Source organism: Hemitrygon akajei, chromosome 8, assembly GCF_048418815.1.
Source record: "Hemitrygon akajei chromosome 8, sHemAka1.3, whole genome shotgun sequence".
Taxonomy (NCBI): Eukaryota; Metazoa; Chordata; class Chondrichthyes; order Myliobatiformes; family Dasyatidae; genus Hemitrygon; species Hemitrygon akajei.
The window spans coordinates 41,912,321-41,934,912 of record NC_133131.1 but is presented as its reverse complement, the minus strand read 5'-3'; the positions used below and the strand labels follow the sequence as shown (position 1 = coordinate 41,934,912).

At 41.9% G+C, this 22,592-nt stretch overlaps 1 protein-coding gene across 2 annotated transcripts in view; it reads left to right on the top strand.

The window, feature by feature from the left end:
• hip1 (huntingtin interacting protein 1) overlaps window positions 1–22,592 on the top strand; it is a 344,258-nt gene that overhangs the window by 165,257 nt on the left and 156,409 nt on the right. For both annotated transcript variants that reach the window (XM_073053676.1, XM_073053677.1), the window contains exon 4: window positions 14,353–14,409. In XM_073053676.1, coding sequence (XP_072909777.1) covers window positions 14,353–14,409 — 57 coding nt within the window. The remainder of the gene's footprint in view (window positions 1–14,352; window positions 14,410–22,592) is intronic.

Sequence of the window (22,592 nt, the reverse complement as noted above, 5' to 3'; positions counted from 1 at the left end):
TTTCAAATCTCTTACTATCTTTTCTTTCAGTTAGTCCCAACAAAGGGTCTCGGCCCGAAACGATGACATTGCTTCTTCCTATGGATGCTGCCTGGCTTGCTGTGTTCCACCAGCATTTTGTGTGTGTTGCTGGGCAGGACCTGAAATGATGGAAGATTTTCCCTTGATACACATTAAGGTTTCCTTGAAACTAAGTTTGATCAATTACTCTGGTGATGACAAAGGCATTCTCAGTGATCTCACCTCTGAAACCGAGCTCTTCTCTCCATTCCTGGGCTCAACAATGACCCAAAGAGTTGTTGATAGCACCTTTCTATCACTCCATAATGATTAAGGTTGAGGAGATAGGGTGGGTGGGCATTGGCTGGTTTAGATGTGGCTTTTTTTATGCCCAGTGAAAATCTGGGCAGCTTTCATTTATCATTGTGACTGGCTGCATCACCGCCTGGTATTGGAGGATGCAGTGCGCCGAATGGCAGTGCTGCAGAGGGTTGTAAACCTGGCCAGCTCCATTACAGGCAGAAAGAACTCTGCTTGTCTTCGAGGACATCTGCAAGAGCTGATGCCTCAGGAAGGTGACATCCATCATTAAGGACCCTCACCATCCATATATGCCCTCTTGTTGCTGCAGGATATACAGGAGCCACATCCAACAATTCAAGAACAGCTTCTTCTCCTTGTATTTTTCTGAATGGTCAGTGAAGCTGTTAATAATCTTTTACCATTCCTCATTATATTTTGCACTGCTTTGCTTATTTGTAGTTTATAGTAATTTGACTTTGCACTGTATAAATTTCATTTCATACCCGATTGTGATAATGCACCTCATTCTGCTGCCAGTGCTGTGGCGTCAGAAACAGTTTGGTGAGAGGTGCAGCTAGTTTGGGAGTGTTATTCAGTGCTGTAACTCGGGTACAGTCAGGTCTCACAACTTCTGCTGCATTCATTCTTTTGTCAGTTACTTATTTTCTGAATGTACGAGAATTTCAAATCTTTGAGCTGGTGTGTTGGTTTTGTGACCTCTTGGTTATTTAAATACCATGCTGCTTCTGTTGTTCGCGTACGTATTCTTATCTATTGGTGTTTGACCGAATTGGTTCTTTGTATTTGAGTGGGTTGAGTGCTGTTCTTGGTGTGATTTTCTTAATGCTTTGTTAAAATTGGATCAGCCCCCTAATTGATGTCAATGGGCAGAATGAGGAATATGCTGGGGAATAAAATTGTACATTGCATGGGAAAATGGTTCAACATGGACTAGATGGGTCAAAGGGCCTGTTTCTGAGGTGTACTTTTCTATGACTCTGTGACACACTGTAGAGGGATCATTTTTGGGCTGCCCCCAACCCAATTGGTTGTAACTGGTTAAAGCAAATTTCACTGCGTCTTTCGATGTACATGTGGTAAATCTGAATTTGAATCGGAGTGCAGAAATGATTTTTGAGAATGTTGTCAGATCCTGAAGGACCGAGGTTGCACAGGTTACTTTTTTAGGAGGTTAAGGAAGTTCGGCTTGTCATTGAATGCTCTAACAGGCTTCCACACATGTATTGTTGAAAGCATCCCGACTGGTTGCATCATGGTCTGATACAGTAAGTTGAATGCACGGGGTCATGAGAAGCTGCAGAGGGGTATCTGTTTAAGCAACACACCCAAAATGCTTGAGGAACTCAGCAGGCTAGGCAGCATCTTTGGAAAAGAGTAAGTCGATGTTTTGGGCTGAGATACGGCAGGGTATCTGTATCACGGGTACATCCCTCCCCACCACTGGTTATTTACAGGAAGTGCTGCCTCAAGAAGGCAATATTTATCATCAAAGATTCTTATCATCTGGGCCATGCCAGCTTCTCACAGCTACCATTAGGTAGGAGAAACAAAAGCTGAGAGTCCTATATCACCAGTTTCAAGAATTGCTACTCCCCTTCAACTATTTGGTTCCTGAACCAACCAGCAAAACTCTACAGTTCAGTAACTCGGTTTTCATTTTGCAGTAAAAAATGGACTTCAACTATTTTTGTTCAAATTGTGTTTGTTCCTGTATAATTTGTATAAATTGTGTTTTTTTCTCATGAATGTTACTTAAATAATGCCACGTTCCTGTGATGCTGCTGCAAGTAAGTTTTTCATTGCACTTGTGCAGACATCAACTTTTGCATGTAATAATAAACTTAACTTCGAACTTATGAATTTATTCCTCTGAGCATAGAAGACTGAGAGGTGATCTTATACTAGTGTATAACATCATCAGGGGCACAGATATTGTGAATACACGTAGTCTTGGGGAATTAAGAACAAGAGGCCAAAGGTTTAAGAGGAGAGGGGAGAGATTTACTAGGACCTGGAAGGGCATCTCTTAACACTAAGGCGGGTATGTATATGGAATGCATTGCCAGAGGGAGTGACTGAGGCAGGCCCAATAACAGCTGGACAGGTACATGGATAGGAAAGGTTTGAAAGGTTATGGGCCAAATGCTGGCAAATGGGATGAGCTTGGTCATCGAGGATGGTATGACTGACTGCAACTCGGTGATATGCTTGTTGAATAATTACCCACTGTACGTTTTGGTACAGGTAACTTGACAAACTAGTCAAAATGGTTTGATGGGCATAAGGGATTAAATGCATGGCGAAGTCTGGTTTGCTGTGAACTGACATTGATCTGATAGGGCAAATGGCCTGTTTCTGTGTCTGAAAAAGGTAAGTAGTGTTAAAAGGTAAACCTGGTGCCATGCGACCTCGAGTCTGAAACCAAATTTGAGATCATTGCTGTTCCCTGCTACCTTTATGTAGTTTTGCCTCGACTTAAGTGCTTCAGTTTGTGTGATAAGTCTTTACTGAGAATCAAAGTGGGTTGTTGGTTGGCAAGTTCCTGTTCTTGGCATGTACTTGTTAGTTTAATGCCTGACCAGTCTGTGGGACAGTTTTCCTTATTTAGCCATGTCCTAAGGTGTTTGGGAAGGAGGCTTTCCATGGTTAACAGAGTTGGGTGTGGCTGTGCTGTGTGCAAATCTGTTGCTGGGTTTCACCTTAAATGTTATTAGTTTCAATCATGTGTGTTAGTGTTGTTAATCTTTTATTCTGGAACTATTTAATTAACTATTCTTGGTCTGTTCCCAGTCTTGGCTGTCAAGAGTGCATTATGTACAGAAGATCTAATAATTTCACTGTAGTTTGTAGGCATTTTGTTGTGATCCTTAATTAAGAAGGTTTCATTAATGAGCAAAGAAGTAAGCTGCAGTGAAATGCTATGTATATCAAAGTGGGAATTTAATAGGCAGCTGACTTTATGCCATTATGTTGTCCATCAGATGTTTTGTTCAGCACTTTGAGCTTGTTGAGATGAGCCTGCTTGTTGAATGCAGGAAAGCAAGCAGATAAACTCAAAGCACAGATTGCCAGTTTGCTGAAGAGAGAGATCACCCTTTACTGTTGTGATAGTGGAAGCATTGCGAGAGATTCATATTCAGTTTTATGATGTGACAATGAATAGTTGCTCAGCCACTCAAGTCTCCGACCTAGCATTATTACTTCTAGTGGTCTTGTAAGCAATAAATGAAGTTGGTTTATTACTGTTACATGTACCAAGATGCAGTGGAAAAAACTGTTTTGCATACATCTATACATATGGATGATTTCATCACGTTATTACATTGAGCGTGTACAAGGGAACAGAACAACGGGATGCGGCATAAAGTGTTACAAAGAAAGTGCAGTGCCAACAGGCAATGATGTGCAAGGCCATAACAAGATTGTGAGATCAAGAATTTATCTTCTTGCACCGGTGTCCATCTATTCATAGGGAATAATTACTCGTTGTTGGATATTGATCTGATGATATCCAGTGCCAATGACAAATGGGGAATGTTGCTTGTAGTGTGCTTTTCTATTTTTTCTTCCCTTCAGACCATTCTCCTACTCGTATTTTGAACTTGACATGAAAGCTTGTAATAAAGTGTGGTGATTTCCAGAAAGTTTGTTCATGTGAGGAAAATTGACTTGGAGCATAGAAATCTACAGAACATCATCAGGGCCTTCAGCCCACGATGTTGTGCCGACCTTATAACCTACCCTAGAAACTGCCTAGAATTTCCCGACCACATAGCCATCTATTTTTCTAAGCTTCATGTACCTATCTAAGAGTCTCTTAAAGACCCTATCGTATCGCCTCTGCCACCGTCACCCCACACACCCACCACCCTCTATGTGAAAAACTTACCTCTGACATCTGCCTTGTACCTACTTCCAGGCTTCTTAAAACTTTGCCCCCTTGTGTTAGCCATTTCAGCCCTGGGAAAAAGCCTCTGGCTATCCACACGATCGATGGCTCTCGTCATCTTGTACACCTCTATCAGGTCACCTCTCGTCCTCTGACTTATCGGGACTTTCTTTCTCTGAGTTTCAGAGAGCATTCCATGAGGATGTCCTTTCAGTATATTGCTGGAGTGGCCAAAGCAGGTGTGTGTGAATTTGGACAGTGGAGTTTAGAATGAAGTTCATGATGAAGGTGTTTGCTGCCAAGACTAACTCAAATGACATGTCAGCACATTGGCTGTTCATACATGTAAACAGTATCCAGATGAATTTTACTAAGTCTATTTAATGTCTAATTTTAATTAAGTCTAATTCTGCGCTATCCTTAACCTCTCGCATCGGCAATCTGAGTACCCACTTGATTCAAGCAGACTTCAATTACACTGAAGCCTAAGAAGCAAGTAGATGCCATTTATTGGTTCTTCACTCAGCCCTGGAACATCTGGAGAGTGAAGATGTATGCATCAGGATGCTCTTCATTGACAACACACCATTCAATATCATTTCGTCAAAACTAATGAATAAGTTTCAAGACTTAGGCCTCAGTACCTCCTTCTGCAACTGGATCCTCTGTTTCCTCACTTGCAGACCTCAGTCATTTTGGATCGGCAACAGCATCTCCCTCACGTATTCCCTCAGCAAAGGTACACCACAAGGTGTGGTTAGCCCCCTGCTCTACTTGCTTTATCCTTATGACTGTGAGGCCAAGCGCAACTCCAATGTCATATTTAAGTTTGCTGATGACATCACTGTCACTGTCTGAATCAAAGGTGGTGTCGAATCACTGTGTAGAAGGGAGACTGAAAATCTTGCTGAGTGGTGTCAGAACAGCAACGTCTGACTCAATGTCAGCAAGACCAAGGAGCTGATTATTGACTTCAAGAGGAGGGAGCCAGGTGTAATTGGGAAGTCAGAGGTGGAGACCGTAAGCATCTCTAAATACCATTTCAGCGGATCTGCTCTGGGCCAGCATGTAAATGCAATTACAAAGAAAGCACGGCAGTGTCACTTCTTCCTTAGGTGCTTGCATAGATTAGGCTTGATGTAACAGGAACAAAATGAAATGGAAGCGGAAGCAAGCTCATTTAGATCTTTAGTAGAAATAGAAAACGCTGAAAGACTTTGCATGTCAGGCATCGTCTTTGGAAAGAAAAAGGGAGATAATGTCTTGAGTTGAAGAACCTTGGCACGTCTCTAAAATGTAATGTCAATTCTATTTCTCTTTCTACCCATACTGCCTGATGTATTGAGTATTTTCAGCATTTTCTGTTTTCAATAAAGTTTCAAATGGCAGATTTTTTTTGTTTCAATAGTTAACTCTTTAATTTGTACTTGTTAATTGTAAGTTTAATATTACAGCTAAGGTGTGCTAATAGTACTTAGAATAGCTGGCTTTGTGATATAGTTATGTTAACAGAGCGGAGTGTACTTCTCTCTGTTTCATCTATAATGGCATCATTGAGATGGTCGGTAATTGTATGATTTTTAATTGCTTGGAAGTTTCATTCTTCAGAAGCAAAATTATTGCCAGGGTTGTTTTGAGGCTGCTTGAACAAAGTTGCATCTGATTTTCAGAGGAATCTCAGAATTATGGTTCTTCAATCCTTTGTAAATGGCCAATCATATCGGATGAAATTGCCACGTCCCTGGTGGAAAAAACTTGATTAAATGATTTTTGTCTTAAAGATAATGGCACAGCATGGCTTCTTGAGGCTCCATTCACATTTAGCACCAGGAAGGACCATTGGATAGTATTTGTAAACTGGTGCAGGAGGTAAAACCCCATGTACAACAGACCATGAGTATGTAACCCTGACCTGGGAGTCCTTAATGGACTGTAGGATTCAAGAGTCAAAGTTTAAGATTTAAGTTTATTTATCACATGTACATTGAAACACACATTGCAATGCCTATTTGCATTAACAGCCAACACACCTGAGGGTGTACTGGGGGCAGCTGACAAGTGTTGCCACGCATTCCAGTTGCAACAGACAGACTTGCAATGCTTGCCAGAACAACACAGAACACAAGAGCAGCAAAGCCCCCCCCCCCCCCCCCCCCAGTCCTCCAACCCCAGGGCAGCCATAGTCTTTGGTCTCCAGCCGACTTGGATTCGGACACTGACATGCAGACATTGGGCCTTCAGCTTCCCCAGTGGACTTGTAGAGTTTCACAGATCTGGAGCTCTGGGCGATGGGACTCGACTTTGAACCTCAGGCCTTGGTTCTCAGCATTTGCCGTAGGACCCGTCAATCGCCTAACTCTAGGCCTCGAATTCCGTTTACACTCATTTGCAAACTTGGAGTAGTAGAACCTCATTCCTCCTGCCTGCATGAAACTCCGACTCTTAAATCTGCTGACAACTTGCTTCCAACCTTTGTTCACACTGCCGGTTCATCCTGGCCCAGTCTGTGGATGTTCCACATCACTTTCCTTTGATGGGTGAAATTAGCAAATGATACCTTAACTTGTATTTTGTTTTGAAGTCTGACTGCTGATGAAGATAAGTCACCAGTTTCAGAGACTCTTTTTAGTTTTGGAGAAGGATCCGGAAGCATAAAAATAATGATGCTCTACTGGAAGGTGTAATCCTGTGCACAGTGAAGCATTCAGCAGGCTACGTTGGAATTGAAATTTGAGTAAACTACTTAATGTTGTAAGATGAGCATTGAAACAAGAGCACGAGTAGATCATATGGGCAATCGAGCTTGCTCTGTTATGCACTGAGATCATGACTGATCTGAGCTTAGGCTTCAACTCAGTTTTCCTGCTCAGTGTCACCAGCGCTTGATACTCTCCACGGTACATCACAGATATTTGTGAGCATCTTTGGTGACGTACCAAATCTCCTCAGACTCCTAATGAAATATAGCCGCAGTCACTGTATCTTTGTATCTGCATCGATATCTTGGGTCCAGGATAGATCCTCAGAAACGTTGACACCCAGGAACTTGTTTCAAAAGATTTGGCATCTGCAACTTTATGCGTAGAGAATTCCAAAGGTTTGTAAAGCTGGAGAAGAAACATCTTTCCATCTCAGTCTTAAGTACTTTAAACCCTTAGTCTGAGACTCTGCTATGTAGTTCTTAACTCTCCTGCCATTTGAAACATCCTCAGATAATCTATCCTGTCAAATCTGCTTAGAACATCAAATATTTCAGTGAGATCCTCTTTTTTTCCCCTCTATGTTCCAGAGCATTGGCCCATTCTACTCAGTCCTCTTGATTGGACAATATCCTTCCTGGAATTATCAAGTAAGTCCTTGCTGCACAAGCGATGTATATGTTTAAATGTGGCAATAGGGTTGACGGTATTTCAGGTGTGGTCTTGTTAATAAGACTCTATGCAGCTGTGGAAAGGGTTTTTTAAAAATCATCTTCAATCCCCTTGAAGAAAAGAACAAGAACAACAATTTGTTTGCTTTCCTAATAATTTACCAGTATAATTTGACTTTGTTTCTTAAATGAGGAAATCCAGATGTTACGGAATTCTGGCATTTAATTGAGGGTGATCATTCTGGACTTGGCCCAACCAGGATTGTTGACTCTGAGCCTCCACCCACCAGTGATTTCTCTGCAGATTTCACTTCGAATCAGCAAGGTGAGTCTCGGTGGCACTGGGGCCCCAGGTGGTGCAGTGCTGAAGCCCTTCCTGAGTGACATGTTTTGAAAGGAAGTAAAACTGAGAATAGAGATTTGGTATTGCCTCCCCAGGCTGTCAATATTATTGAAAGTACATGTCTTTGACATCAGTAAACACTCCAAATAAATCACTCAGGACCTGCTAAACAATAAAAGCAAAATTTAAAGCACTTGTTCTTTGCTTAAGCAGAGCTTCATCTACCTTTGTCCTGGCAACTGATTTCTCCTGTTGTTCTGCCTCCAGAGGTGCTATTCATTTTGTGCACAATTCTCTTTCTGTTTGTTATCTGTTTTATTTTAACATCATTTCTTGTGCAGGTTAATTTGGATTTCAACTTGGAGCAAACATGGTAGAAAGACATCCAACTCCATTCAATCTTTATTTACCCTAGAAACAGCGTTAGCTGTGAGTCTTGACCTTTTTAAATATTGGTAAGGAAGTATTATGGTTATCATTCATTGCGACTAAGCTATCATTGTGCTCCGAGTTTCCTGTAGTCATGGCATAGCTGGAGAATGCTGCATGTGTTCATTACCTTAATTAACGGTGATTGTGAGAATAATCAATAATATTAGTATATTCAGGTGTGTAATGATTCTGTATTGAATCAAATATGAACTCTACTTAACTTTCTACAGTTTCACAAAGTTTTCTCATTTAAAAACCCTGAAGAAAGCTTCCGGCTTGGGTGATTTTTGAGAAGGTGTTTAACTTGGGCAGAGATAAGGAGGGTTAATGGCGCCTAATGGCGACCCCTTTGCTTGCATCTTCAGAAACAGCTCTATTGCCATTTTTAATATTTCTATTTTTCCCTTTCAGGGTTACACGCTGACTACGGTTCTTTGCAGGAATGGGACCCGCTCCTGGGGTTCCGTAACTGGCCATTGTTCGACACACCAAAGACTCGGCCTAAGAGTCTGGCTCGAATTCAGAAGCCTAGGGTTTGGGGATGGGTGGATTGAGGGTCAATGTCAGGACAGGAGACCCATATGTCTTTGGGGGAGTCGGGATATCTGCTGTGTGCCTGGAGACCTGAGATCTTTGCGATCTTTGGGCACAGAACTCGAAAAAAGCGACGCAACAGACTTTTAACATAAACCTGCGAGTTGTTTGCTGTGTCTCCCTGGTCGCTGGGAAAATGGAGACACCGCTTTCTCCCTTATTAGGGAGAGAGAGAGCCTGCGGTATGTCGAGTACTGGGTGAAACGCGAAGTCTTTGGAGTAACTGCAAGCCTGTGAATTTGCTATTTGTTTTGCTCATGCTTGAGTGCTTGGTGGTGGTGCCGATGCATTTTTTTATCATTGGGGGAGGGGGGATTATTGTTCGCTGCCGCTTACACGCGGGAGGGGGAACTGGGGGGTGACCTTGGGATTCTAACATTTAACTGTCGTTCATTCTTTGGGGCACTCCTCTGTTTTCGTGGATGGTTGCGAAGAAAAAGCATTTCAGGATGTGTATTGTATACATTTCTCTGACATTAAATATATCTTTGAACCTTGAGCCTTTGAACTCCCTGCCTAGCTTTGTACATGATGCACTGCAAGGGCAGTCTTGCTGGCAGACACCCTAGCAGTACATTTCACACGTCTTATTACTCTGAGTCTACCAATGCAGAGACTTTGTGAGAAATGTGGTTAACTGCTGTTGTCAGTATTGAATGTCTGGCCAATGTGCTCTGCAAGATGCTTCCTTCCTTCTTAAATAATGATTCCATGGTTAATTTATGTTAAATTCATTAGATGTTTCCTCATTTCTCTGGAGCATGTGGATAGTAAAGACACCTATGTTAGACTGTGCCTTATTGTCTACAGCTCTGCCTTCAACACTGTAATTATAAGCAAACTCGTCTACATCACCTAGAGCACCTCCCTTTGCAACTGGATCCTTGACTACCTGACCAACGGACTGCACTCGTAAGGATAGGCGGCAGCACTCGCACCATGATTACACCCACAAGGCTGCTTCCTCTGTTCCCAACTACAACTGCAATTTTATGGATGGTTCGACTGTAGTGGGTTGTATCTCAAGTAACGATGAATCAGAGTACATATGTCGTCAAGGATTCTAGCAAACTGTTTCAAGATACACGGTGGAGAGGATTCTGACTGGTTGCATCAGTGCTGTTAATGGTATGCAGGCTCCAATAGATATAGGACTGTGGACTCAGCATGAGCCTCCTCACCATCAACAACATTTTCAAAGGATGGTGCCTCGAGAAAGTGGCATCTATTATTAAGGACCTTCACCTTGCAAGACATAGCCTCTTCTCATTACTACTGCCAGGCTGGATGAAGACCCACAGTCAACATTTTCAGAACAGCTGCTTCCTGTCAGCCATCAGATTTCTGAACTGTCAACAAACCCATGAACACTACCTCACTATTCCTCTTTTGCACTAGTTTCTGCTGGGGTCATCATCTTTATTCAAGTATTTCATTTTTATCGAAACTTGCTGTCATTTTTTTTGTCTTGTGCTCTTCTGCAACGCAAAACAGCAAATTTCGCAATGTACGTCGGTGATAGTAAACCTGATTCTGATTCTGAAGTTCCGAGGAGTGAACATCACCAATGGCCTGTCCTGGTCCAGCCACATTGACGCCATGGTCAAGAAAGTTCACCAGTGCCTCTACTTCCTTAGAAGGCTAAAAGAATTTGATATGCCCTTTCTGTTCCTCCCCGCCGCCCTTGACCAGTTTCTAAACATTGTACCATACAATCGGGATGCATTATGACTTGGTATTAAAGGTTATGGAGAAAAGGCAGGTAGGTGGAGATGAGTCCATAGTCAGATCAGCCATGATCTTATTGAATGGTGGAGTAGGCTCAACGGGCCAGATGGCCTACTCCTGCTCCTATTTCTTATGTTCTTGTATATGGCAACCGTTCAGCCTGTAACTATAAGGAACTGCAAAGGGTTGTGGACACCACTCAGCACATCACTGAAATCACCCTCCCCTCTGTGGACTCTTACTGACACTTCTGTCTCTGAAATAGCCAGCATCATCAAAGACCTCACACACCCTCAACTTTCTTACTACTCCTCTCTCCCCCCCCCCCCCCCATCATGGGGGCAGAAGATAAAAAGGCCTGAAATCGCATACCAGCAGACCCAAGGGCAGCTTCTATCCTGTTGCTATAGAACTGTAGAGTGGTTCCCGAGTGTGGTCAGATGGACTACACAATCTATATCACTGACCACACTGCATGTTCTCTGTTACTGTAACACGTTATATTGCACTGTTATTTCACCTAGTAGTCTCAGGGGACTGTTAGAATGAATCGATCTGCATGAATGATATGCAAGGCAGGTTTTACACTGTACCTCACTCAGTTCATGTGATGATGGTAAACTTATGTACAATATTTGTAATTTCCTTGAATGGCAGAGTTACATTTCTGGTTTCCATATCTGTTAGGTGTTTGTAGAATCTAGGCAATGGTTGAAGATTGCTGTCATGGAGATATAGAGTCATACAGGTCCTTGAAACCACTTCTTTTGTTCCTCCAAACTGCAGGTTGTTGGGTCCAAGGATTAAGTTTAGACCCATTAGTTTGTTTTGCACTTCCTTTTCAAATAATATACTTTTTTAAAAAGTGAATTACATTTTTTCTTCTTAGTTATCAATTGTTTTTGGTACTGTTTTAGACCCACCTTCTGTGTATGTAAATATAAGATGGAAAATATCTGTTTAACTTCTCTGCTATTTCTTAATTTGCCATTTTTAATTCCTGTGTTAACTCCCTAAAGGATTAATCCTTACTTTCCTTTTTAAAGAGATCTTCTACAAAATATTATTTTGTGTTCATGTGCATCCCATTTTACTTCCTCTTCTTTGGTCAAAACCCAAGGCCACAAAGAGAAAAATGTCCTCCGAAAATTGCCGATACCCTTCAGCTGATAGAAGTATTGTTTATATTGAATAGGTGCAAGGGGAGGAAAGAATGTAGGAAGAAAGTGAGTGAAGAAAGTATATAGATGAGAGTGAGACAGGAAGGCTGAATGCTGTAACAGCTAAAATTGGTGGGTGCCTTCGACATACTGCTTGTTACCGAAACCTCACACTTACAACTTGCCTGATTTTGACAGGTCTGGATGTAATGGCCTCATTAATATTTCTCATTTCTCACTTGTCAGTCTTTTTTTAAGCAAGAAATTGCTGGCTTAGCAGGCTCCTAAGTACATAATACTGAAATTGAATATGTTGATAATCCATGACACTGCTGCATTGTAAGGTGACAGATATCCTCATTTATGTAATTAGAGGTTAGTAAACAATTCATAAGAAAACTTTGTATACTTAAGCAGTGAATCTAACTGGAGTTAACGGTGAATGGGATGGGCATTGTTCCAAAGACATCCTTAATGTCACTGGTATATGTCATGAAATTTGTTGACTTTGTGGCAGCAGTACAAAACAATAGATACCGTAGATTCCGGATTTTAAGCCGCTACTTTTTTCCCACATTTTGAACAGCTTTGAACTTTGCGGCCTTTAAGACGGAGCGGCTAATACATGATTTTTTTCATGCCGCCTCGTAAACATTTTGCCTCATAACAGTAGACCAATAAAATTGATGAGTAGTTCACAGAGGTCCAATGAAATTGTACGATAAATCAAGCGCATTTTCACAATTAAATTATTGTAAATCAGTCATTTGTACTCACCCTCATCAACATGGAAAACACTCGAAGAAAAGCATTGTGCTGCCTTTATGGCAGTTATTTAGTTTATAATATTTTCGCTTAGTAATTCATTTTCTAGTTAAAGTTAGAAGAGTTTTAACTATATTTGTTTTCTGTACTACATCGCGGGATGCTATGACATCACACCCGGTTTCGCCGCGTCTTGTGGGAAAAATGCCGTTTGCGATAAACGGAAAGGAGGGGGGGAGTGCATTACGCGAGCGGTATTGGATCTGAGCGAACGCTGCTTTTAAGTTAAAGGCGATCAATAACTTTTCCTGGTAGGCTGCAGTATATATATTTTTTACCAGTCGTTAGGAGATATTGGAATGTTGTTCAGTAAAGAAGTATACGCAACGTATATTTAAAAGTAGCCGCGTTACGGGCACGGTTCGAAAAAAAGCATTTGCAATATGTATTTGTTTTTGTTACCATATGGATTTAATTAAAAGTTAAAAAATCCTCACGTGTAATATCTTTCTGTGTAAATATCTCATATTACAACGTGGGACACCTGCGGCCGAAAATCCGGTGCGGCCTTTACAAGTAAAAAATTGATTTTATTTCTAAAATTAGAGCCAGCGGCTTTTAATCAGGTGCGCTCTGTAGTCCGGAATCTACGGTAGTAATAGAGAAGCAAACTGAATTACAGTATATTTTTTAAAACTGATAGGGGTCCTTAAGTGATGGATACCACCTTTTTGAGGCATTGCTCCTTAAAGATGTCCTGCATACTATGGAGGCTAGTGCCCATGAGGAAGGTGACTACGTTTGCAACTTATCGTCATTAGATAGGAGAGCTTAGAGCTAGTCACTAAATAATTGTTTGGCTTATGGAATCAGATGACGTACAGTGTCCTGGTTCTGCAGGTAAACAGTACCTTGGTTTTCAAATTCACATTTTGAAGGACCTTGTTTTCTTTTGCAACTTTTTCTTGGCTGTGGATTGAATCCTCATTCTGAATCTAATGAGAACCCTTCAACATAGCCATATTTCATTGTTTTATGGTGACAGATTGGTAGAGAAAGACTGATGATTAGGAAGGACCATATATGTACAGCTGTTAAGCCTGGAAAAGCAGAATCTTGTAACAATTGTTGATTAATCATTCCTCCTTGCATCATCCTGTGTTATAACTGCTGTTCTCAGCTCATCGTCTCGTGTGAATGGGAATGAGCAGATTTGGTAATGGTCTCTGTGATGTTGTCTCCAACCCAACCTCTGCCAGTGTAGGTGGTGGTGTGACCGGAACAAAAAGGTAAGTGGTAGACAATGTTTTGAGGAGGTTATTGTAGGTGAGATGTCTGAAGCTTTTGTGTTTCTAAAATTTTTTTGTAATTTAAATAGAAGACCAGCGAAGTTGACCTCTCTGGAATTGATTTTTTTTTCTAAATGGGGAAACTTGCTTCCTCATTAAGTCTGCTCTTAATGTAAGTAAATTTACTTCCAGGACCACTCCTGCTGACTTCCGACATAGCAATGAAGAACAGTAAAATTTGGAAGCAGCTTGTTGCTAATTGTAGGTGGACAGAGTGGGAATTGCTTTCTCTGCGAACAACTTGTGTATTGGGATAATCTCGTGATCTGAAGTGTTGTGATGCAGTAATAATATATTATTTCTGACTGTATCTGTACTGAATATAATATGTTTTTGGTTATAAAGTTAAATGAAATGAAGTGGTTATTGAGGATTTTCTCCTTTTCATTGTGCTATAGGTTCTTCAGGACTCCATACGATACAAGAATGAGCTGAGTGACATGAGCAGAATGTGGGTAAGTACTTTGGAGCTCTTGGCTGTCCATTCATTTGGTCTCTGTGCTTTGTAGAGCCGGTGTTACGAAGTCTGTCAATGTAGCAGTTACCATATAACAATTACAGCATGGAAACAGGCCATCTCGGCCCTTCTAGTCCATGCCGAACGCTTACTCTCACCTAGTCCCACTGACCTGCACTCAGCCCATAACTCTCCATTCCTTTCTTGTCCATATACCTATCCAATTTTTTTTTTAAATGACAATATCGAACCTGCCTCTACCACTTCTACTGGAAGCTTGTTCCACACAGCTACCACTCTGAGTAAAGAAGTTCCCCCTCGTGTTACCCCTAAACTTTTGCCCCTTAACTCTCAACTCATATCCTCTTGTTTGAATCTTCCCTACTCTCAATGGAAAAAGCCTATCCACGTCAACTCTATCTATCCCACTCATATTTTTAAATACCCCTATCAAGTCCCCCCTCAACCTTCCACGCTCCAAAGAATAAAGACCTAACTTGTTCAACTTTTCTCTGTAACTTAGGTGCTGAAACCCAGGTAACATTCTAGTAAATCTCCTCTGTACTCTCTATTTTTTTGACATCTTTCCTATAATTTGGTGACCAGAACTGTACACAACACTCCAAATTTGGCCTCACCAATGCCTTGTACAATTTTAACATTACATCCCAACTCCTATACTCAATGCTCTGATTTATAAAGGCCAGCATACCAAAAGCTTTCTTCACTACCCTATCCACATGAGGTTCCACCTTCAGGGAACTATGCACCATTATTCCTAAATCACTCTGTTCTACTGCATTCCTCAATGCCCTACCATTTACCATGTATGTCCTATTTGGATTATTCCTACCAAAATGTAGCACCTCACACTTATCAGCATTAAACTCCATCTGCCATCTTTCGGCCCACTCTTCTAACTGGCCTAAATCTCTCTGAAAGCTTTGAAAACCTACTTCATTATCCACAACACCACCTATCTTCGTATCATCTGCATACTTACTGATCCAGTTTACCACTCCATCATCCAGATCATTAATGTATATGACAAACAACATTGGACCCAGTACAGATCCCTGAGGTACACCACTAGTCACTGGCCTCCAACCTGACAAACAGTTATCCACCACTACTCTCTGACATCTCCCATCCAGCCACTGTTGAATCCATTCTACTACTTCAATATTAATACCTAACGATTGAACCTTCCTAACTAACCTTCCATGTGGAAACTTGTCAAAGGCCTTACTGAAGTCCATACAGATAACATCCACTACTTTACCCTCATCAACTTTCCTAGTAACCTCTTCAAAAAAAGTTCAATAAGATTTGTCAAACATGACCTTCCATGCACAAATCCATGTTGACTGTTCCTAATCAGACCCTGTCTATCCAGGCAATTGTTTCAAACCTTTAAAGTCATTGGCAATTAGAGAATAAAGTGAGAGACAATTGGAACTCTCGGTGCCATTGGATGTCGAATTAGTGATGTTTTATGGTGTGTTTGAAATGAGGAAGAGAGGATATGTTATGGAAATTTATTAAATTAAGTCCAGAGAATTGATGGAGTAAGTTTCTCAAAAGGGTTCAGGTGAAACAAGTTAGCTTAGTTAGAATGGAAGGTGTACATACTACAAATACATTTGAGAATGTTTTTGAAGGTCAACAAAATGAAATCAGTGTGTCCAACCACTTGAAAGTAAAACAGATAATTTAGATGGTTTAAAAGTTATAATTTCAAAAATCATCTGGCTTTTACAGTTTAAGATGGGAATTTGTTTTGTACGGAGCTTGGGAACTGTGGAGAAATTATTGGTCAAGTGTCACGGGAGGATGGGAGGAGGGGTTGAGGTTAGCATGGCTTTGTGCAGGGCAAGTCTTGCCTTACTATCTTGATGAGTTTTCAACTAGGTGATGAAGATGACTGAAGGTGGAGCTATGGATGTTGTTTACATGGATTTGACACTGTCCCTCATGGTGGGCTCATTCAGAAGATTAAGATGCATAGGGTCCATCATGACTTGCCTGCTTGAATTCAGAATTAGCTTGTATGTAGAAGACAGGGTAGTAATCGATGGGGCTTCTTAAGGCTGGAGTCCGTGTATAGTGGTGTTCTGCAAGGATCCATAATTGAACCTCTGCTATTTGTGATGTACTTAAATAAATGACCTGGATGAAGAAGTCTGTGGGTGGTTTAGTAAGTTATCAGATGATACGGTGATACTAAAATTAATGATGTTGTGAATAGTTTAGAAAATCGCCAGTGGATGCAGTGGCATATAGATCTCCTTTTTCATTGTGCTACAGGTTCTTCAGGGTTCCGTATGATACAAGAATGAGCTGAGTGACATGTTTTAAAATTCAAAGTTGAAAGTAAATTTATTATCAAAATACATATTTTTTTACTATATACTACCTTGAGATTAATTTTCTTGAAAGTATTTGTGGGGGGGCAATAGAATTTACAAGAAAAACTATAGATAAACAGATAAAGACTGACAAACAACCAGGGTGCAAAAGAAAACAAACTGCAGACAAAAGTAATTACCGAGAACATCATTTGGAAAGAGTCCTTGAAAGTGAGTCTGTGGGTTTGTAGAATCGGTTCTGTGTTGAGTTGCATGTAGTTATCCATGCTGCTTCAGGAGCCTGATGATTGTAGGGTAATAACTGTTCCCGAACCTGGTGGTGTGGGACCAACTCTTCTTCTGTACTTCCAGCGCTATGGTAGTAGTGAGAAGAGGATGTGGCCTGGATGGTGGGGATGTTTCATGATGGACACTGCTTTCTTGTGGCAGCACTCCATATAAATATACTCAGTGATGGGGAGGGCTTTGCAAGTAATGAACTGGACTGTATCCATCACTTTCCGTTGCCTTCTGTTCCTGGCGTTGGTGTTTCCACACTAGGCCATGATACAACCATTATGGGTGTCGTAATGGCACATGGAGATTATTCTGACTAATGGCTTGGCATTTTGGGAGATGAAATGTCGAAAGACATAATTGCAAGTGTCTAATACTAGAGAGCTTGCGTTTAAGGTGAGGAAGTATAAATTCAAAGGAGATATATGAGGCAAGTTTCTCTTTATATTGAGAATGGTGGGTGCCCAGAATGTGCTGTCAGAGATGATGACGGAAACGGTGAAGATACCAGCTTGAACAGAAGATTGGTTGATTGGAAGAAGGCAAAGAGTGGGAATAAAGGGGCCTTTTTCAGTTTGCTGCCAGTGATGAGTGGTGTTCCATAGGAGTTTGTGTTCAGTCAGCTGCTTTTCATGTAATATTTTAATGATATGGATGGTGGAATTAATGGCTTTGTGGCCAGGTTTGCAAATAATAGAAGGTGGAGAGCAAGTAGTACTGAAAAAGCAGGGAATCTGCAGAAGGACTTGGACAGATTCTAATGTCATATTTAAGTTTGTTGATGACACCACTGTTGTTGGCCAAATCAAGGTGGTGACAAATCAGCATGTAGAGCAGAGACTGAATGGTGCCACAATAACAAACTTTCACTCAGCTGACTATTGACTACAGGAGGAGGAAGATGAGGTCCATGAGCCAGTCCTTGGGGATCGGAGGTGGAGAGGGTCAGCAACTTTAAGTTTCTTGGTGTTATCATTTCAGAGGATCTGTCCTGGGTCCAGCACAGGAGCACATACTTTCTTAGAAGTTTGCAAAGATTTGGCAACATTTTGATGAACTATAGAGTACACTGACTGGTTGGATGCAACACGGCATGGTGCAGGAACATCAATGACTTTGAACAGAGAAGCCTACCAAAAATATTGGATACAGCCCAGTCCAACACAGGCAAAGTCCTCCCCACATCTACAAGGAGAGTCGTTGTGGGAAAGCAGCATCCATCATCAAGGATCCCACCATCCAGGCCATGTTCTCTTCTTGCTGCTGCCATCGAAAAGGAGGTGTAGGAGCCACCAGGTTCAGGAATAATTATTACCCCTCAACCATCAGGCTTTTGAACCAGAGGGGATAACTTCTCTCAGCCCAACAATGAACTGATTGCACAACCTATGGACTCTCTTTCAAGGACTCTACAACTCATGTTCTTGATATTTATTTATTATTTTGTTTTTCTTTTTTTGTAAATGCACTATTTGGTGTCTTTTGCACAATGGTTGGTTGTCCATCTTTATTGTGTGCAGTTTTTCATTGATTCTGTTTCTTTGTATTTGCTGTGAATGCCCACAAGAAAATGAATCTTAGATGACATATGGTGACATTATGTACTTGGGTAAATTTACTTTGAACTTTGATAGGCAGAATGGGCAAAGAGGCAGAATGAATAAAAACACAAAATGCTGGCAGAACTCAGCAGGTCAGACAGCATCTATGGGAGGAGGTAGTGACGACGTTTTGGGCCGAAACCCTTCATCAGGAGTGAAGTTACATGGGATGGTCGAGGGGGGATACGAAGTGGGGGGGGGAGAGATGAAGTAGAGAGCTGGGAAGTGATAGGCTGAAGGGAAATGGGCTAGGGAGAAGGTGGAGAATTATGGGAAATAAAAGAGAAAGAAAGGTAGGGCTAGGGGGAGATTATAGTGAGGAGGGAAAAAGAGAGAGAAAGAGAACCAGACTAAAATTATAGATAGGGATGGGGTAAGGGGTGGGGGCAGGGGTATCAACTGAGGGCTGGGAGTTGAATGTTCATGCCGGCAGGTAGGAGGCTACCTAGGAGGGAGATAAGGTGTTGCTCCATCAACCTGCATGTGGCCTCATTTTGACGTTCTGATCATCATTCTGCTCTCAGGATGAGGCCTTTCATTCTAGGATTAAGGAGATGTCTTCCTTTTTTAAAGAAAGGAGCTTCCCTTTGTCCGCTATCAACTCTGCCCTCCATTGCATCTCCGGTATTTCATGCACCTCTGCCCTCATCCCATCCCCCTGCCAGCCCACCAGGGATAGAGTCCCCCTGGTCCTCACATATCACCCTTCCAGCCTACAGACCCAACATATAATCCTCCGTAACTTTCGCCACCTCCTACGGGATCCCACCACCAGACACATCTTCCCCTCGCCCCCACTCTCGGCTTTCCACAGGGATCGCTCCCTACGCGACTCCCTTGTCTATTCATCCCCCCCCCCCCCCCATCCCTCCCCACTGACCTCCCTCCAGGCACTCATCCCTGCAAACGGAAGAAGTGCTACACCTGCCCCCACACTTCTTCCCTCACCACCATCCCAGGCCCCAGACAGTCCTTTCAGGTGAGGCACCACTTCACCTGCGAGTCAACTGGGTGATACTGTATCCGGTGCTCCCGATGTGGCCATTTATACATTGGGGAGACCCGCCGCAGACTGGGAGACCGTTTCGCCAAGCAGTGGCGCTCAGTCCTCCAGCAGTGGCAGGATCTCCCTGTGGCCACACACTTCAATTCCACAGACCACTCCCACTCTGACATGTCTGTCCATGGCCTCCTCTACCGTCAAGATGAGGCCACACGCAGGTTGATGGAGCAACACCTTATCTCCCACCTAGGTAGCCTCCTACCTGCCGGTATGAACATCCAACTCACAGACCTCCGTTGATAACCCTGCACCCCCTTACCCCATCCCTATCTATAATTTTAGTCTGGTTCTCTTCCTCTCTTTTAGCCACCTTACTATAATCTCCCCCCAGCCCTACCTTTCTTTCTCTTTTATTTCCCATAATTCTCCACCTTCCCCCCCCAGCCCATTTCCCTTCAGCCTATCACTTCCCAGCTCTCTACTTCATCCCTCCCCCCACTTCTTATCCCGCCTTGACCATCCCACGTTACTTCGCTCCTGATGAAGGGTTTCAGCCCGAAACGTCGTCACTACCTCCTCCCATAGATGCTGTCTGGCCTGCTGAGTTCTGCCAGCATTTTGTGTTTTTATTTATTTCCAGCATCTGCAAATTCACTCGTGAGGCAGAATGAATACATTGGAGGACAAGTTGTAGTCGTGCAGCTTGGTAGAAGGAATAAAAGTAGATTGTTTTCTAAACGCAGCAAATTCAGAAATTGTAGGTTCAAGGGGACTTGGGAGTCCTGGTGCAGGATTCCCGAAAGACTAACTTGCAGGTTGAGTTGGTAGTAAGGAAGGCAAATTGCAATGTTAGCATTCATTTTGAGAGGACTAGAATATAAAAACAGGGATTTAATACCGAGGCTTTATTAAGCATTGGTCAGACCACACATGGAGAAATGTGAGCAATTTTGGGCCTTTGATATGAATAAGCTTATGCTGACATTGGAGAGGGTCCAGAGGAGGTGTATGAGGATGATTCTGGGAGTAAGAGGTATGAGCCGTCTTTGATGTCTCCAGGCCTGTACCTGATGGAGTTTAGAAGAATGACGGGGGATCTCATTGAAACCTGTTGAAAGGCCAAGATGGAATGTAAGTGGAGAGGATGCTCCCAAAAGGGGGCGAGGCAAGGACCAGAGAGCACAACCTCAGGATACAAGGACATTCCTTTAGAACAGATATGAGGAGGAATTTCTTTAGCCAGATGGTGGTGAACCTGTGGAATTCATTGCCGCAGACAGCTTTGGAGGCCACCAGCAACATCCTTGAAAAATTTTCTCTATACTCTTTAACCTTTTCACATCTTTCCTGTAGGTAGGTGACCAAAACTGCACACTACACACCAAATTATTTCTCATCAATTTCAATTTGTCCCAGATGAAGAATCCCAAGGAGAGCCAGGCTGAGTAAAGTAAGCTGAGGGCTAAAGTGAAAAGGAAAATAAAGTGAGCAGAGTGTACGAGAGGGGAAGGATAGTCAATCTAAAAGCAAGGACTACGCAGATAGTTAAAAGAGGAGTGTAGTTGGTTAATGTAAACGAAGTGAACAGCACATTTTTAGTACGTTGGAATAATAAATACCATTCTTTTTATAAGGCGCAAGTTGCTGCTAAACTTTCTATGGAAAGGGAAGTGATAGAGATAACAGATGGGGTGACAGTTGATGATGAGACAGTGCTAAGCTGGCTCTGCTCAAAATAAAGCAGTCATCTAGTCTGAATGTGATACACACTTGGTTGTTCAGGGTTGGTAGAGCAGGTTTAATAAAACTAATCCAAATCAAATAGTACAAGGAAGATGGTTAGGGAACATTCTTGTCAAAAGGAGTGGGAGGCAACTGGAGGTCAAACTATTTTACCTTGGTTATAAGGACATTTTTCCAAATTCTATTCAGGGAAAACATTATTTGGTACTTGGACTCAGCTAGAATGGATTTGTTGAAGGTAATAGGTTGACTGATCTGAAGAGTTTTTTTGATGACGGAACACAAAGTTAATGATGGGATTGCAATAGATGTAGTCTTGAGGATTTGAGCAAGTCCCAAACAGAAGTTGCTCTGCAAAACTGAAGAGCAAGGAAATAAAGAGACACCGGTAGCATGAATAGGATGGTTAAAGGCATATAACAAACGGTAAATCGATGGTGCTGTTCTTCTGCTGTTAATCAGGGATCATTAGGTGTTTCGTGATATAATAATGACATAGACATTAGTGTTAGGTTTAAGTTTTGGGATGATAGCTTTTGGAATTTTGATATACTATGAAGGAAGAACAAAAAGTTATAGATAAGGTTTGGTGAACGAGTAGATGAGTGGCAGACTAAGTTTACGATTTATGTGAATTGATACAATACAGCAAAGTTAATGATATTGACTAAAGTCACATCATTCTCAGAGTGTGAAGGAATCTAGGGACATGGGTATATAATTACATAAATCCTTGAAAGTAGAAGAATGTATTGTGAGTGATTTGAATATGGGATCCTCTGATTCATGGAGGCATAGAGTGAATGAAGCTATTGATTGGCCACAACTGCATGAAATTTTGGTCATTCTATGAGAGGAATATAAAAGGACAAGCAAAGGCTTGTGAAAGATTTACCAGAATGGTAAACCCAAGAGATTCTGCTGATGGTTGAAATCCAGAGTAACACACACACAATGCTGAAGAAACTCATCAGGTCAGGCAACATCTGTGCAGAGGAATGAGGAGACGATGTTCCAGGCTGAGACTCTCTGGGTGATTCCAGGAGTGAGGGATATCAGCAATAATTTAAGACTGGAGAAGTTGGGGGTGTTCTCCAAAAGACTGAGAGGAGCTTTGTTGTGTGCAAGTTCATGACTAATTAAAGTTAAATAGAGGAATGGTTTTCCCATTCTGTTTCAAGGATGAGAA